This window comes from Zosterops lateralis (assembly GCF_965231275.1).
Source record: "Zosterops lateralis genome assembly, chromosome: 3".
Taxonomy (NCBI): Eukaryota; Metazoa; Chordata; class Aves; order Passeriformes; family Zosteropidae; genus Zosterops; species Zosterops lateralis.
The window spans coordinates 24,216,483-24,233,976 of NC_139764.1; the positions used below are offsets into that span (position 1 = coordinate 24,216,483).

Here is a 17,494-nt window from a genome sequence, read left to right on the forward strand (position 1 = left end):
GAATATATTGCATGATTTTTTAGAAAATTAAGCAAGACCATCCTTTCTGGGGAAGGTCTCTTAATTAGAGAAAAGCAAAGAGAGCATTCTTCTTAGCAGTCACTGACGAGCCTGGATCTGTTTGCAGCTCACAGGCAGGTTGATAAATGCCTGGCAGTGAGCCATGTGTCTGTAAACATTATTGCTTCGGCACAGGAAGGCTTCTGAGGGATATTTTTTTTCCCATTGCTTGGATATAGCTTTATCACTATAAATATATGTATTAATTATAGTAATTTAGATCTGGATAACTACATGCTGTTTGTGTAGACATGATTGTTCAAATGTTTTCAGTGCATGGTAATGTATATTATCTATATAATATGTGTATAGTTATCTGGAAATTGGTGCACTGATCATGATGAAAATTTACTATGTTTAAATCCTCAGATTTATTAACAAATGTGATACATAGTACTTCCTAATGATTAGTTTGATGAAACAAAGGCAAGTGAAAACAGTAGAATATGCAAAATGTTCCTTATTTGCCTTTGTAAGCATAAAGTTTGTATTTTACTGACACAAAGCTACCCATTCATCTGAATTGAGTAACATTTATGGGTATTGGTTCACAAACTATGTTTTGCATCCTTGATTTTGATAGCAATGGAAGAGCTTTCAGCTGTATCTAGGATGAAAATATTTTCTCTGTTGTTATCTTTGAATACAATTTGTGCCAGGTTTTAATAGCCAGCAAAATAATTGACAGCATATTATTTTTTTTCCAGAGTTTCTAAGAAGAATACAATTCAGGGAATACAGTACATTCATTAGATGATCTGCATTTTGACAGAGATATGATGGAATGTCAAAGAGAAATAACTTGCTAATGAGAGTCTCTCTAAGCTTAAAAGACCTACAAATCTAGTTTTTTTAAAACAGAAATAATTAGAAAATACTTTCATATCTAAAAGCACAGCCTGATTTGTTATCATCTTTTTCTTGGCATTACTGATTTCATTCACCTCTGTAATGCCCACATCAGTCATCATGCTTGGCAGTTTTAAAGCCTCATAAAAAATATGTTTCACACTCTGGTTTGTAATGTTATTTCCTAGAATTTTTCTAGTTGTGCTGTATCCTCTTTAGGGTTATGGTGCCCAAAATTATGTGCATTTCAAGATATAGATTTCCCATAATTTTACAAAGCCATCTTTTCCTATACATGATTTCTAACATCCTGATTTTGATTTCTTTTTAGTATCGTCTAGGTAATTTTAGAAAGCTCTTGATGCTGACTCCATGAATACTCTTCTGCTTTGTGATGGTGTAGGAGCCATCATTATATCTATATATTATGTTTATTTTACCCCATCAGAATTCATTTACATGGATTGCTTGATGATGTTCCTATCCTTTGCCATCAGTTTTAGCTTTTATTATGCTCAGAAATTTCTTACCTGGAAATTTTAACTCTCTAATCACCTCTTTCCCTGCCCTTTTATGTGTTGAACAGCACAGATCATTTGAGGATTACAGAGACAATTAATTTTAATAAGGTGCTAATTCCTGAAAAAGCCTGTTTTACCCTGTAACATCTGGACAGCAGAGATCTTTAATGACACAGTTTGGTAAAAGCGCTCTGAAATGCCAAATTGGATGCCAGATCAGCTGCATGTGGACAGGTCATGCTCCCCTCAGAGGATCCTGGCAGGTCTGTGAGACTGGCAGTTACTGGATTATAAAACATGTAACTAGGAAGGGACCCTGGAGGTCTCTAATCCCACCTCTTGCATAAGGTTCCCGTGCTCATGGGCCTTTTGGCCAGATGAGCTTTTTGTGTCTCCGAGGATGGAGACTGCAGGGCTTCTCTGGGCACCTGCTCCAGTGTTTGATCAACCTCAGAGTAAATAGTCTTATCCTTATATCTAACAATTCCCTGTCTCCCAGCCTGGCTGTTGCCGCAGGAACAGCATGCTGTCCTGTTCCTGTGTTCCTCTGAGAAGGCTCTGGCTCAGTGTCCCCTTGTCTTCACCCCTCAGGGCTGCCCCAGGCCCTGTATGTGCTCTGTTGAACCCCCCATCAGCTCGGTGAGTCTCCATCAGCTGGCCCTGCTCCTGTGTGCCTGTGTCTCCTCTGTGCTGGGGATCCCAGAGCTGAACACGGGTCTGGCTGTTATTTCCCATGGATGGAGGAAGAAGTGAGCTCCCTCCCCTCGTCCTTCCTGCTGCAAGGACACACCGCTGAGTAATGAGAACACATTAAACTTGTTTTCCCTTCCAAGGACTTTGTTGCCTCCCTTAATGTTTCCAAATTTAACCGTGTGCCTCTATTAATAATGCAACCTTTTGCCACTCTGCAGACCTACTTACTGAAGAATGTTATCACATTTGCCCTGGTTTTGTTCTCTTGAACCAAGACCATTTAAGCATTCATTGAACACCAGCAGCGTGTCTGCTCAGAAGTTTGGATGAATTCCACCTGGTCCTGGTAACTTGGTTTTACTGATCAACCAGTTTGTTTTGAAATATTTCCTATGGACATTTTAATGTGATACAGTTCTCATACTTTCCTTGTAAAAGTATTTTGGAAGTGAGCTTTCTTAAGTGCTTCTACAGTGAACAGTGATACAAGGAATGCATTTGGCTTTTCTGCTGTGCTTTTATCTTTCTTGTGTATTTTATTCACACCTTCATAATCTATTGCTACAGGCATCAGCACACTTTCTGCTTTTGCTGTGTTTGAAAAATACACTAAAAACTATAAGATTCCTTCTTGTTATAAATGTGTTATTTCTCATAGCTTCCACTGTAGGACATCTTCCCCAACATTCCACTATTTCACTGATCTTACTAAAATTTTATTGTTCATATAAAAGATGATATTTGATTTTAGGACTTGCTTTAAATTTCGGGACTTTTGATAATTTCCTACCCAAATTTTATTCTCTGTTTTTACACTTGAGAATGATGCACAGTACAACTTCTGTGCTTTTCACTGTGTTCTGCATAAAGATCATAAACTTTATTATACGTTTTATGGGAGCACCTTATTGTGGATCAAAGTTTGCTGCTGTTAAACATACTTTGCTGTTTCAATAGATATGTGTGCTTTGGAATACTCACCTTTGATGAACATGCTTTATCTCAAGCATGAAAATCGTGTTGTCCTTTCAGTGTGTATTCCCAGTCAGCATCTAAATACCACTCCATGATTCAATATCTTTTTTTACAGTGAAGACATGTAGATGGAAAATTTTCTTGCTAATTACTTCTTAGGCGATGCTTTGCTGTTCTCAAAGTAGCTATAAAATACTGTATAGCCTCTGCTTATTTTATTGAGGGAGTCTGTGGAGACACATCATTCTGCTCCACCACTTAAAATACTTCAGGTGTTTTGCAATATTAAAAATATTCAGACACCAGGTTTGTATTTTTTTGATTTTTTTTTTCCCTCAGCACAGTATGTTTTGTGATTAGGAAAATATAATGAAGTACTTTATGTACTCAGCATTTGGGCTCTGGAACCTCTGAAACCTGTTGGTATTTCCAGAATATTAGGTAGATTCCTTAACCTATTAAAGTAAGTTGTGCTTTGTCTGCTGCATGGCAAACATCTTCTTGGACATCTGAAATACTTATTCCAGTCATTGCTGTGCATTCACAATCGTCATGATTTTTGCCCAGATCTAGATTAGAATAAATAAAGGGATTGTAAATTCTTCTTCATGGTGTCTTATCCTCTTCCTGTTACTGTTTACTCTGTCTCATGTGCTGGAATGAAGCAAACATGAAGAGTTTGGTGAGGAGTTGCAATTATAATCTATTTATAATGTGACCCTTCTGTAAAACTTGTAGGTAGGTATTTGTGGGAAGTTATTCCATGTGAGAGAGCTCCCAATCTGTATAATCACTGTATGAATGCAATTTTGTCCAGAACAGACTACCTGTATTCTAGGGATACTAGAAGCTCTATATGAGGGCTTTTATGTGCTCTTGGAAGACAGATAACCCAGTCATTCTGAATAATTCAAAGGAAAAAAAGAGATGGTCTATTTCCAGTTGTCTTGAGATTATTTAGTGAAACTTCATGCTTTGTGCATTTTTGCCTTAAGTTGACTGACTTCATTGTCTAAGCATGAGCCTCTTTATGTTAACACTGTGTTTGGGACACATGGATGGAATCTGCTTGTGTGTTCACAGTAGCAGCAGAAAATTTAAGGTAGTTGCTGCACTGCTAGTTTTCATGTACTTAGCAGAAAGTTATAATATTTGAGACCTTTGAGCTCTGTAGTACTTGGTTACAACTGACCATTTCGTTGAAAAGTTTACAGTGAAGAATTGTATGACAAAAATCAGTAGTCACAGCTTAAAAACCTTAACTCTGTGTTACCCCGTTTAGAGACAGAGAAGCTTGTAGAAAACAAAAAAATAATTCAATGTAAATAATTTTAATAGCAAAAATTGCATTTCTTTTAGTATTCATATTTTCATCTGTGTTTCATTTGCCTGGCTGACTGTCTCCAGAAAGACTTTGTAATCAAAAACTACAATCTTAACTGGTGTTAAAACTTACATTAACTTTAAAAAAAAAATAAAAATCATAACATCACTTGCATGAATCAGGACATGTCCTGCCTTTAAATATTCATGATTAGAGGTATTGATGAAAAAAAGGAAAATCTAAAAGATGAGCTAAAAGAAAATTGTGTTTAAAATGCAAGTCAGAAACTGGTTGGTGTGTCCTAAATCTGTTTATAACAGTAAGATATTTAAACTGAGTTTTATTCTTTAAAATTCTCAGATGCAGATCGACATTGTGAACTTGCTGGGAATCCTCTGAAGATAAAAAGCACCAGAAAACCACTGTCATGTATCATTGGGTATTTAGGTGCGTATCTGCCTGCAGAGAATCAAACCAAAGGGACTTTCAGTGTGTACTGAAGCTTCATAATCTGGCATGCACAGAGAGATTTGTGCTATTAGTAAGAAGAGAAAATGCTGAAGTTCATAAATTAATAAGAATGGTGGTCCACTATGAGTTGCAAAACTGCATGGTTGAACTTGCAGGATATAGGCAGAAGTCCTCCTCATACTGGTTTAAAGTGTCAGAGTGAAACCTGATGGAATTTAGAATGTGAAAAACAGTCTGGCTATCTAAATAAACAGAATAACTGCTCAAAGGGGAGATACTCAGTATGGTGAGGGCTGCTCTACTGTGCCTTTTGTATCCATTTGCAATACTACTTTCTACTTAAAAGGAGGAGACCTCAGCTGCCCTAAGACACATACCTTGTAATTTGATGACCTAATTTAAAATGTGCAATGAAATATGTACTGAGTTCACAACCAAGAGGACAATGAACCCATAAGTTAATGGGGAAAGGAAAAATTCTAGTAATAGTGATTCCTTGCAAGTAGCCATTGGTGACTATTAAATATTTGCACAGTCATATAAGAATTGTGGTAACCCAGAGGCTGTTAATCCTCAAATGAAAATAGAAATCAATCCATTGATCAGAGAAGGAGTGAATAATTCCGCTGTGTATTAATCCTGTTCTACAGAAGTAAACTCTACAGCTGGGTGTAGAGCTCAGTCTAGAGCACTGTTTTGCTCATAATTTCAGTCACCAGGAGGTTTTTTTTGTCCTAGATCAAGGTGAACAGTAAGTCTCTTGCCTTACTGAAATAGAAATCAGCTATTAATGTAGATACAACTATTCTTTCAGGACATCAATTTTGTCAAAATACTTACTGCAAGAATGTGGGTAATGTGGAATTAATGCCATTCTCACTGAATTTTGATTCCTCCTGCCCTGAAGCTTAAGAAAAAGCCAGGGATAATTTCCTACAGACATCCCAGCTGTGTGTTACGTGTGTTGAAAGGACTACTTTGGTTGAGTTGGTGGAGTTGTGGCTGTGAGAGGGGAAGCTGGACAGGGAGTGGTTCATCCAGCTGACCTGTCTATGCATCTAAAGAGGAAATGGTAACGTGGGTAAACTTAGAAGACACCACATGTTTTTACTGTCATGTTATGTAACCGTTGAGGAGTTGTCTTTACCCCTCTGGGAGTCTAAGTCTGTAGGTTTAATGTGAGTAAATGGATGAACACTGTCAGACAGTATTTTGTGAACTTACATGAAGGTCTGGTAGAAGATTAACCATACTAAAATATGCCAGATATCTGTAGAGACAGCTTAGTATTTGACTGTATGGGAAGTAAATGTATCTCACTACAGCTGAGGAAAATAATGTGTGTTAAGGGGATATAGTGCAGTTGAATACATTAATTTGAATTAGCTTTATAGCAATGGCTAGAAAATGGATGTTTACCATGTAGATTGGTTGAATTTTTAAAATTTAATTTGTTTGTGATCTTTTTTGTTTATTGGGATTTCTGCAGTTTCAGTAAATAAGTAAATCTTGCATTATTTTTCTCATAAAAGTTAGTATTATATATCGTATGATAGATAACTTGTATGGGAGACATTTGTTTTCCTCTTAAGATTCATGCTTTGGTATTCTTGCAGATATTTATTAGCATACGATTAACAGTGTCTCAGGGCATTACTGTTTTCAACCTTTCTGGTAAGGCAGAGAGGATTTCAGTGCCCTGCACATCCTGGGTCATCACTTCCCTTTGTTCCTGTTCTGCATCTTGGCTGCAGATTCCACAGGTGAGGTGAGACAGGCATTAAAATTATGCCCTGTTCTCTCAAGAGCTGGGGCTAATCCCTTGTATTCTCATCAGTCATCACTGTGCTCCCTAAACAAAGCTGCTAAGGTGAACCCCTGACTAATTAAAGTCCTATATTACTTGCTAGTTATGAGGAAACCAGACTAACACTCCAGCTGGGATACATGTTGAGGAGGTGAGGTGAGAGAAAGGTGCAGCTGCCTAAGCCCCTCTGGAATCCAGGATGTTTATCGAGGTGATTCAGTAGAAGACTTCAGCTTCTCTTTGTTTACCTTAGGTTTTTTTACTTTTTTACTCTACTGACATAGTGGAAAAGGGAGAAGTTTTTAATATTGTTATTTACTTGCTTGAGGCTGAAACCTGGCCGTATAAAATGGTTTCCTAATATGTTTTTGAAACATTACCTTTTACTCCTATTTTTTTTTTAAAAAAATTTTTTTTTTTTTTTTTTTTTTTTTTTTTTAATTTCAGGATGTGGCTGAGTGGTCATTTGTTACATGGGTAATGGGATAATTTGAATGCTATAGTCAGTTCTCTGAGTTAGAACAAGGTGCAGGTGGCTAGAAGATTTTAAGTGAAGTGCTAGGCAATAGAACAAGGGTAAGGGCAGCAGGAATTAGAAGATTTTAATTACTATTATTCCATAATGCTATTATATGATGGGATAATTGGCAAAACCCCTGAAAAGCCTTGTTACTCCTCTTGGGTGTGATGATGTGGCTGGTAATAAAATGCTGATCTAAAGCATGAAAATATTAGAAGCAAGTCTATATGTAGAGGAGGAGTGAAGTAAGATGTAAAGGTCTGAGTTCCTTTCTAGAGCTTAAATGTGGAGCTTGGTCTTGCTGCCTTCCTCCACTGCAGAAAGAGAAAAGACCACTTTTGTGGTAAAGTGATGGAGGATTAGTGAGTTCTGAACTAAACACAAGTTGAGGAAGGAAATGCTTCTTTCCTCAACTGTTTGCTCACCCTAAAAATATAAAATTGCCTCTCCTATAGGTTGCAGATGAAAGCAGATAGAGTTCTCATATGTTGATGCAGCTGCTGGGATTATTGTGGTTGCTGCTTGAGCTTTTTGGCAAATAAAATAATATTTTAGTGTTGTTAGACCTAGAAATCTACCATTTCCTTCAGATAATTGGAAAAGATTCCTAAATGAACATTTTAAAATGCAAATTCCAATTACCTTCAGCAGACGGTGCAAGTGTTGCTATTTCAGTTTATAGAGTTTTGCCTTAGCAATCATTGATGTTCATGACATTAAGCATGCCTCTGCTCCCATTTTAGTAAAAAAGTGAAACATGAGATGCTTGTTCCCCACAGCAAGAAAAAATGGGACGTGCCACGAAATCTTTTCTATATGAAAAGCAGATGAATTCTGCAGTGAATGGTGGTAAAAAGCTCTCATCTAATTAAGTGGTGAGAAATTTGGTGACATCAAATCCACAGCTCTGCCCTGAGGTGATTGGTTACCTGTGCCTTCCCTCTCTGCTCTTCCAATACTTGCCTGTATATTTCTCTGCCCTACTTTTTCTTATCTGGTCCTCTTGAAGCTTCTCATAGGCGGGTGTCCATGCTTGGAGAGTGTGATTGCAAGCCCAACCAAACTAGTGGTGAACAATGAAGCAAAGTCTTGTCCAGTGTAAGAATTGTTGGCATTGTCTCCTCTTGGCGCACTTTCCAGTACAGCCTGGCCAAGACTGTGAGTCCGAGAGCTCCAGGCAGGGCAGGAGAGCTCTTGGGCATCAGACCTTGGGCATTCCTGAAGGAGGAAAAACCTGCTGTTGCAGTGGGCTTTGACTTTATGCAGTGGTTTCTCTTTCTCCTGAATGATAGCCATGGATGGCAGAGGCTGGAGAGGCTTCTCTTTGCATACCTGGTCTCACTGTAGATTTTGCATCTTCTCAGTTTCTGTGCTCCATTTGATAAATAAGAAGCACTTTTCAGGAGATGTAAACCTGGGCTGCAAATGAGAAAGTACTTAATTTTTGTGTTCTGATCTCACTTGCCTTGGGCAGCTGACTCTGCTGATCTGACTCCCAGCCCCTCTGCCCTCACCTTCTCAGCCTCTTCTGCTGCCTGAGGTCACCAGAGGGCTGCTGTAATTGGGCTGTGAGCGCCTCATGACCTGTGGCTGTGTCACAGGGACCTGCCCTCAGGCAGCTGGCTGCCCACACAAGTCTGGGCACACCCAAGGCTGGACACAGGGGTGGCATTTTGAATCCAAATGTGTGATGGGAATTAATTAATTGCTTCAGCAAATTCCTAGTGAGGGACCAGCAGATTCAGCGGAGGCTCCCGTTTGCCACTTTCATTAGGCAGATAACTGAGAAATTACCATGTAGCTGTGTCAGCTCCTGGCAAACACAGCAGCTGCCACCCTGAAATGTGTTGGCCAGATGTGCTTTGCTGCCTCTTACCCTCATTATTCTTCCTTCTCCAAAATAATCTTGCTCCGTGAAACATACTAGATACTCTGGGATGTTTGAAGCTCCCCAGTACTGGCTCTGTATGGAAGTGTTCCCACTGCAGTTTGAGCTGCAGAGCCCTACAGTGTCTGGCCCCTGACTCCTGCACCTTTTGGTTTGTGTGTGGGAAGATCCCTTAAAGCTTGTTATTGTGACAGAAAGTACTGAATGGCTTGAGGTATTGAGGTGGTTTCACTACAGTAAAATGCTTTTATTTCCTTGCTAAAACCTGTGGATATGTATCTTCAATACAAACCTCAAAAAGGTAGGAAAATATAAACACACTTATTTCGGACTGTTTTGTATTTATTAACTCTTCAACCTCAAATCCTTACATATTTGCACTGTGGAATTGAACTTGGGTAATCTAAAGTGAAACAGATTTTGCTTACTTGGAGGGTAAGTAAGAAACTTGTGGATATGAGGACTCGTTTTGTTCAAGGTCCTGTAAATACACAAGTGCAGAAGGAACTTTCTTTTCACTGAAAGTCAAAAGTAAATTTCATATGTGGAATACATTGTTTTATTTATTTTAAAATCAAGTAGGTATCATTTCTCTCTCTCTTTCTCTTTTGTCTCAAACAGAGATACATCCTGCTGTGAAACCCAATGTAATCAGGTCAACACCAAGCCTTCAAAGTCCAAGTGCAAAACGACTGCTTGCACCTTCCAATCACTCTTCATTAAGTATTTTGGGGAAAAGAAACTACAGCCATCATAATGGGCTTGATGGTATGTGAAGGAATATGAAAGAAATATTCTTTAACTCTCTGGATTGCAAAACTTTCTGTGAACTTGAACTAACATTAAATGAGAGAGTACAGACTTAGAAAAATGTAAGATATGGATGGTTTATAGCAGCAGTGCAATGAATGGTGGTGCTTATTCATTGGATAAGGATATATTAATGCCTTCTCTTACAAAAACTCCATTTGCCATTTTTTTTACTGATCTTGATTAACCAAAAACATACAAGAAAATAATAAAACAAATTTGGTGAAGGCAGAGATGCAGCATGTTTTATTTTGGCTTTTTGCATGGCACCTTAGAAAGCCACTGTCCCTGCAGAGGAGGAAGCAAAAGATGTGTCATACATAGAGGTGCAGGGGAAGCTTTTTCTGTACACTGTGCAGTGTCAAGGGTGATCTTTAGGCCTGGTGTATCCAGCCATTTCAAAACACTTTGGTGCAAAGTGAGAGCAGGAATGAAGCTGTGTGAAAACAGCTTTGTTTGTTTTCAAACGAAACAACAATGACAACAAAAAGAAACCCAAAAACCCCCCAACAAAAAGTATGGAAATTTGTGGGTAAGACTAACTTTTGTCAAATAATCTTCATTTTTCGTCCTGAAAAGTGACTGTGCATTATTGATGATTTTTTTTATCTTGACCAAACAGTTTGATTTTTCAACTCTAGTGATAAACAGTTTTACCTTGTCCAAATAAGAGGACAGTCCAGCAGGACATGTTTACAGTAAAAGAAAATGCATGCGTGTGTTCCTTATATCTCTTTGTAAGACATGACTTCTGTAAGCCATTAGCTTATTTGTCCTGTATTTAAATAAGGTTACTGAGGATAAAAATCTGTCAGATGTTGGGCTCTCAAATCGACTGTTAAGGAGATGATGTTCACAAAAGAGGTGTCTGTCTGCTTTCATGCTTCACAGGTCATAGGTCAAGGTAGAACAGAGAGGAATTGCCTTTCAGAAAAGCTCATAGAAATAGTATTCCAAATAATGGGAGAAAAACTTGATTCATTATCCATAATCTTCCCCATAATCGTGTTTTTCTCCCATTGCAAACACTCCTTGTATACTGCAGTGAAACCAGTTACTGTACATTTAATAACACCTAGATAGGAATCATGATATCCTTTGACAAGAAGTGGTTATTGAGAATACACAAGAGAGAAGATTGCTTGCATTTCTGCTCAGCATGCAGCTATTACACCACAGACAAACACTCATGGCAGCACAGGCTCTTCGGGGGACCAAGGTGACACCATGGGACATGCAGTTGGAAGAAAATATGATAGCTGCATTAGCAGGCTGAGCCATAAATGCTGCATTTCCACTGCAGCCTTTCAAGGTAGAGTTCTGCCTGGATGGTTTAGTAGTTGCTGCATGAGAATGTGCAAAGGCCTCCTCCTCCACCAGTTCTGGCCTCTCCATTAGACTGGGCTCTCCATGTAAGCTCTGAGTTACTTTCCCCTGGCTGTAAAGATGATCATGGAATGCTTTCCGTTGGAAAAGACCTCAAAGATCAAGTCCAACCCTTAAGTCAGCACTGCTAAGCCCACACTAAACCCTACATGACACAAGTGTTAAATTTCTCCAGGGATGGTGACTCAGCCACTTCCCTGAGCAGCTAGTGCTTGACAACACTTTCAGTGAAGTAGTTTTCCCTAATATCCAACCTAAACCTTCCCTGGCATCTCTTGAAGCTGTTTCCTCTTGTCCTATCACATTTTATCTGTGAGAAGACACCAACTTCCATCTTGCTGCATACTTGCATATTTCTCCTGCATATTACAGCAGAGAAAGCTGTAGCAGTAAGTTCAAGGTAATTATTAAGATTAAGCCCCTCCTTATGTCTCTGTTGGGAGGCATGCTTGGAAATCTGTAGAATTTTTCTTGTACTTAATATGGATGTTCTCCTTAAAGTAAAGAGTGTGTAAATCCAGTCATTAGCTACACTAATTAGTGTGTATCAGTCACCTGTGTTAAGGCAGTTTGCACAAAACAGCATCTAATTTGAAAAATTAGTATTGAGAACTGCAAGTCATTGCCTTAGGAGACATTTCTGCTTAATTGTTTTCTGTGAAAACAAGGTACTGGAAAGCATATATCCTAGAGTGAATTCTGTAATTTTTTAGTTCAAAAATTACTACCTTAGTATTAAAAATGGCTGTTTTGGTTATTATTCTTGCCTCTCTCTTTAATTAAAATGTGGAAAAGTATAAATAAAATCCTATGAAAAAGTAACACACCAGTAGTAATGATACTCAGCAGCACAGATTCCATTTCTCCTGACATAAAAGCAATTACCTTCAATATTTACCATTTATCTCCTCCTCAGGTTATTGGTAAATATAAAATCTTTTTTTTTTTTTTTTGCCTGTGTTTTATCCAGCTTCTCTTCAGTACTAGATCAGCTTGGGAAGTGGTGGTTTCTGTGTCATTTCCCTGACCACACTGTACTATTTGTGCAGTGAAAGCTTTTGCCAGCCTCCAGAGTTATTGTGTTACTATAAATACACTAAAAAGCTTTTTTTGGTTCCAAAATACTATTGATTGCTGCAGTTTTGATTGTGTTGTATCAATTAACAGTATCCAGAAAGCCTGATATGGAGATGATGACAGATTCTGCCTCTCAGTGCATGCTTTGGTGAAATGAACAAACAAAAAGGAGCACAGGAGACTTATATTAAATCTCATTTGCTATTTTCATAATCTTAATATTATTGACATGGATATGTCTGCATTTTCAAGTTTATTTTTTCTTTTTTTGCAACAGTATTAGTTGTTTGTTGTGAGAAGACCATATAAATATGTTTACTTAAGATATACAATATTTCACAGCATTCAAATTAATGTTGCTTAGGCTTGTGCAAATATATATTTAGATTAGCATAATTTAAGTCAATCTTACTGCTCAGATGAGTGCCTTATTTTGGCAGAATTTCTTTTCAAGCAAATCCATAATTATTTGCTTTGAATGTAGCAGTACATTATGGAAATCACACATTTTTTATGCCTCTTTGGGGAAGTGGGGGAAGATTATGAGAAATGTCATTAATATTTAGTTAAATGCTTTTAAGAGTAATAAACAAGAATATGATTACCATTTCTTATACAAGTCTTACATTGAGTTTTGCTTTTAGCCAATGCAGCACAAGATTCGCTTTCAGTTCTCCATGGATGCACCACCAGAAAGGGTTTGGTGCAATTGATAGGGGTGAGGGAATTTGGTGTTTTGGACTGATTTTGCTTGATCATTGTTGAGAATGATGAGGGAGCTCATTTATCTTTTCTTAATGGGATGTTGTGCCCTGATATCTTGTTATTATCACTCATGAGTGAAATTGCTTTGCTTAAGCACTGTATATTGTAGCTAGAGAGAGGACCTTGTAGGTTTTTGTGTCCCTTATCAAGAGGACGACTTTTGCTGGATGGACTTAGAAAAGTATTTTTTATTTTCAAACAACTGCAAATCCTGCATTTTGTAAGATGTAATCAAAAATCCCTATGAACTGGCATTTCGCTGTTCTGGAAAAGTCACAGCACTTTGAGATGTTTTTGTGTAATATACATGCTGGAGCTTTTAATTACTCTGAGATGAAGCATTTCAATTGCTGCTGAAGTTAAAGTCAGCATAAGATATTTAAGTGGTTCTCTGCCATGAAGATAGCCTCTTTCAAGTGGGAAAATTCCATCTTCAGAAAATCACGATGTTGCAGAAGGTTACATGTATCCAATTTTGTTACTGGAGTTGATGATGGGAAGATTTAGGTGTGACTGTAAAGTGCTTTAGATATTTTGAATATGATCTTTAAATTACAGTGTCTGAAATTATTCCAAGCAATTACTTTCTTCCACAAGCTGCTTAACTGTGAGCAACAGTGCGTCCAAATAGTCAAATTTCATGTCAGCCTATTGTTTTGGCAAGGTGAGTAATGATAATTTTGCTTGTAGTATTTGGAAACATCGGGTAGAGGTGATTTACACAGGAATAATCTCTGTTATCTGGCATGTATTTCCTTACCTTTCATGCATGAGAACCAGAATATCCACAGGATGTCCAAGGCATTGGTGTCACTAATGAGATATAGAAATCTGTCTGTGCCTGTTGGTACCATTTTCATGTTGTGGGCAAAAATAAAAGAACCAGCTTTTCATAGCTGAAGAGACTTGAATCAACAGCCCTGATCCTCCTCCTCTCTTCCCTGCCATACCTTTAGTGCTGTATTTCAGTCTGAGATGTCCTGCTGCCTTCAAGAGGATTCTTTCAACAGTCAAATTTCTGTTCTGGAATATACTGAAATGTGCAGCAGATACATGAAGTATCTAGGAATGAGGCAATAATTTTGGGGCCTATTTTCCTAGGAATCCACACATCTCTGTCCTAGCAGGATGAGGAGGTGACAAGAGAAACTGGCAAATGAAGACGTTAAAAAGATGTACCTTCTCTCTTAAATACTGTTTTGGTCAATTCTTCTCTCTATGCTTATGACTGATACTATTGGCTATTCAGGAAATGAGCAAGGTAGAAAGGCTTAGTTTCCACTCCTGTTTTTCCATGGGGAATTTATGACAGATGCATAAACATAAGCAGCCTGACTGACACTCAGGGAGACTAAAACCTTTCCTGTCTCAAATTTTCTTGAAACAGAGAAAATAATTATACTACATGCTTCATTATAATTAAGTTCACATAACACTATGAGAAAGTACATTAAAGGGAAGGAGGTTTCACTCTAGGATGGAGTTTTTCAGCAGTGAGTGAGTTGTTTTTTCTCAAAGGTGCCTGATTGTTGTTATCACAGTGCTCTGTTTTGTCAGAGACAGAGATGTTCTGTTGTGATGGCAGAGGAGCAGCATGGATTGCACATCAAAAAACATCTGTTGCTTTAAAAATGAAACCCTAAAGTTTCCCTTATACATTAATAAACAATAAACCTACCAAAATTGTTATAAACTTCATTTAACATACCAGCGATTTCCAACTGAAAGAGAAGAAATGAGTTGTGGCAAACAAGCTGGTATGTGAAATTTTGCCATTTCTTGCATGCTAAAACGCAAGGTATGATTAATGCTGGATTGTGTATACTGACTCTTCCCAAAAGTGAGAGACAAAAGCTATATATTGCTCCACAGTCAGTTTTCTCTCTGAAGTTTGCTTAGGACATGTGTGTTCTAGCTTTGGTCTTTGGTATAGCCAGAAAATGCTTTAAAATATTCAGCTACAGATTTCTCAGTCGAATGTGTACACTGGTATTGATGGAAATGTGAACGTGGAAAATAGATCTCTCAGGAAAAAATGATGCTGTGTTCCTGTCATTTACTGGGGAAGCAAATGAATATGAAAAGGTGTTTATGGCTCTTAGTTACTTCCTGTAATATATTGCTTTTATGCTTATATCATTATAGGAAATACTTAAGAGCTTAGTCCTGCCTTTCTGTACAAAGTCATTAAAACCATCTCTGACCCTCAAGAGATTGACCTAACAACCTTTTTACATTTAAATTTTGCAGCTTGCACAAAGGTGGCCAATTTCTCTCTATTTTCACTGTGCATTTGGAAGCAATATTTTTAAATATTTATTAGGAAACGAAAATGCTCTAAAGCTTACATTTCTGTGGTCAGTAAATTCACTTTTTTTTGCAGAGGTACAAGTGATGATATACTGAAGATGATGAACTACTGACAACTTTCAGAGCCCAAATAATGTGCCTGGAAGGTGACACAGGCCTTAATTACCCCAGGATGTTACTGCTGACATTGTCAATCATTTGTAGAACTAAACTTCTGCATCTCATGTTTACATGTATTGAGTAATTTTTTTTCCCTATTTAAATTTTTGTGTTATAAAACAGTGAGTTGATGATTCCCCACTTCCCTCTTCAGTCTTCATTTCTCTAAACTTACTGATGCAAATGATATTGTGACTTAACATGAAAAATAGCCAAGTAGAATGAAAATATCTTTGTCAAAAAAAATAGAAGAGAAATATCTTTTCCCCTAGAATTTCTTAAAATTGAGAAAATTATTTATTATCTCAAAATGATAAATGTGTACATTGAATTTACATTACTGTTATCTTCCAAGTATTTGATCTCTTTTGATTACAAATAAAAGGACAGTCTTCCTTTCTCTGTCTGATGACTGCTTAAACTGCAGGGTATTTTTCAGTGAGAAAAGGTAAGCAGTGTAATTTGACCACAGGAGTACTTAGGAGGAGCAAAAGCATTTCTGCAAACCCAGGTTTCCTTGGATTTCCTCTGAGAAAGAACTATTCCTAAGCATGTTGTGTATTTTTTAAAAGACAGACAATGATTACTTTTGTTATGCTGAAGTCAAAATACAATTTTGCATTCAACTGAAATGCTCAAATTTACTGTTTCTTGAGAAATGTAAATTATCTCTGAGGGCGAAATTACATTAGAAATTGAATAAGGGACTATTATTAATCCCTTCTGTGTTTATTCCTTTATTTCAAAAATGTATCTTTGGTTTTGCAAGGCTTCTTTGCCTGCAATTGATTCACAAGAAAAACACAAATCTAGAGTCACATTCATGCCTTAAAGCACTACTTGGAGTGTGCCATGGATCACTTTGCCTTTGTTGTGCCAAGGAAATGAATGCTTATGAAAAATTGGTGTGTTGCATCCCTGAACTCATGAGTGCAGCACATGGTTCTGGTTACACTGTGCCAGCAGGGATCAGAAAGAGAAGGCATGTAGGACCTCAGGAGGAGGAAGGGGCACTCCATAGTAAAGCGCCCCATTTCTGCTGTTGAATCAGTGTTTCTTGTTTTAATGGACAGGTAATGTGTAGACATGAAACTGAAGTAGCCCTGGCTTTTCTAATTGGCAGAATGAATCAGCTCTTCAAGCAGCAAACAACACAATTAACACAATTAAGTTAACACTGAAACCACAAAACAGATAGCCCGAGCTTAATTCCTAGAATCACTGGTTTCCCCTAGTATTATTTTAAAGAATTAGAGTTGCAGAAAGAGAATCCTGTCTGTTTGATAACAGGATTAGCAGCATATTGCCTCCTGAATTATATGTTCTGGATTCAGGATCTGGAGTTCATACTCAAAGTGCTTCTGTGTATAATTACTGTCAAGTAGCTTGATTATTTTTTTGTAAACTGTGATTGCAGAGCAATAGTTCTTAACAATTTTAGTACATAATGCAATAGGGAAGGCACCTTCACAAAGTGCTTAGGCAGTGGAACTGGAAAGATCCTGTGTCTGGTCTGTGATAGTTTTGTGTGAGTCTTTTTGGTTTGTTTTTTGGTTGGTTTTTTTTTGGTCTTTTTTTTTTAATCTGTATATTTTTTCTCCAGTGTTTAGCATTTCTGTCTTGTGAGAATAGTGGACTTCCTCAAAAATCATTCCCAGTATCAGACATACATATGTATTTATTTATTTTTCATAATACTTTTGAGTTAAAAATGTTACTTGTTCAGTTGCTGCAAATGGGAAGGAAAAAAGCAATTATGTTTGGTTACTCAAAACATTCATAACCCAAATGGAGGAGCAATAAGGAAGCAGTATTCCTTCCTCAGATTTTTTTTGTGAAGTGGTCCATCCTGGCTGAAATTTACCTTTAAGGTCTTATG

The 17,494-nt window shown here is 37.5% G+C and overlaps 1 protein-coding gene across 1 annotated transcript in view; it reads left to right on the plus strand.

The window, feature by feature from the left end:
• The window catches only part of MTA3 (metastasis associated 1 family member 3), a 130,530-nt gene that overhangs the window by 84,474 nt on the left and 28,562 nt on the right, over positions 1–17,494 (plus strand). Inside the window, exons 15-16 of the mRNA XM_083858405.1 lie at positions 4,783–4,869; positions 9,730–9,876. Coding sequence (XP_083714531.1) covers positions 4,783–4,869; positions 9,730–9,876 — 234 coding nt within the window. The remainder of the gene's footprint in view (positions 1–4,782; positions 4,870–9,729; positions 9,877–17,494) is intronic.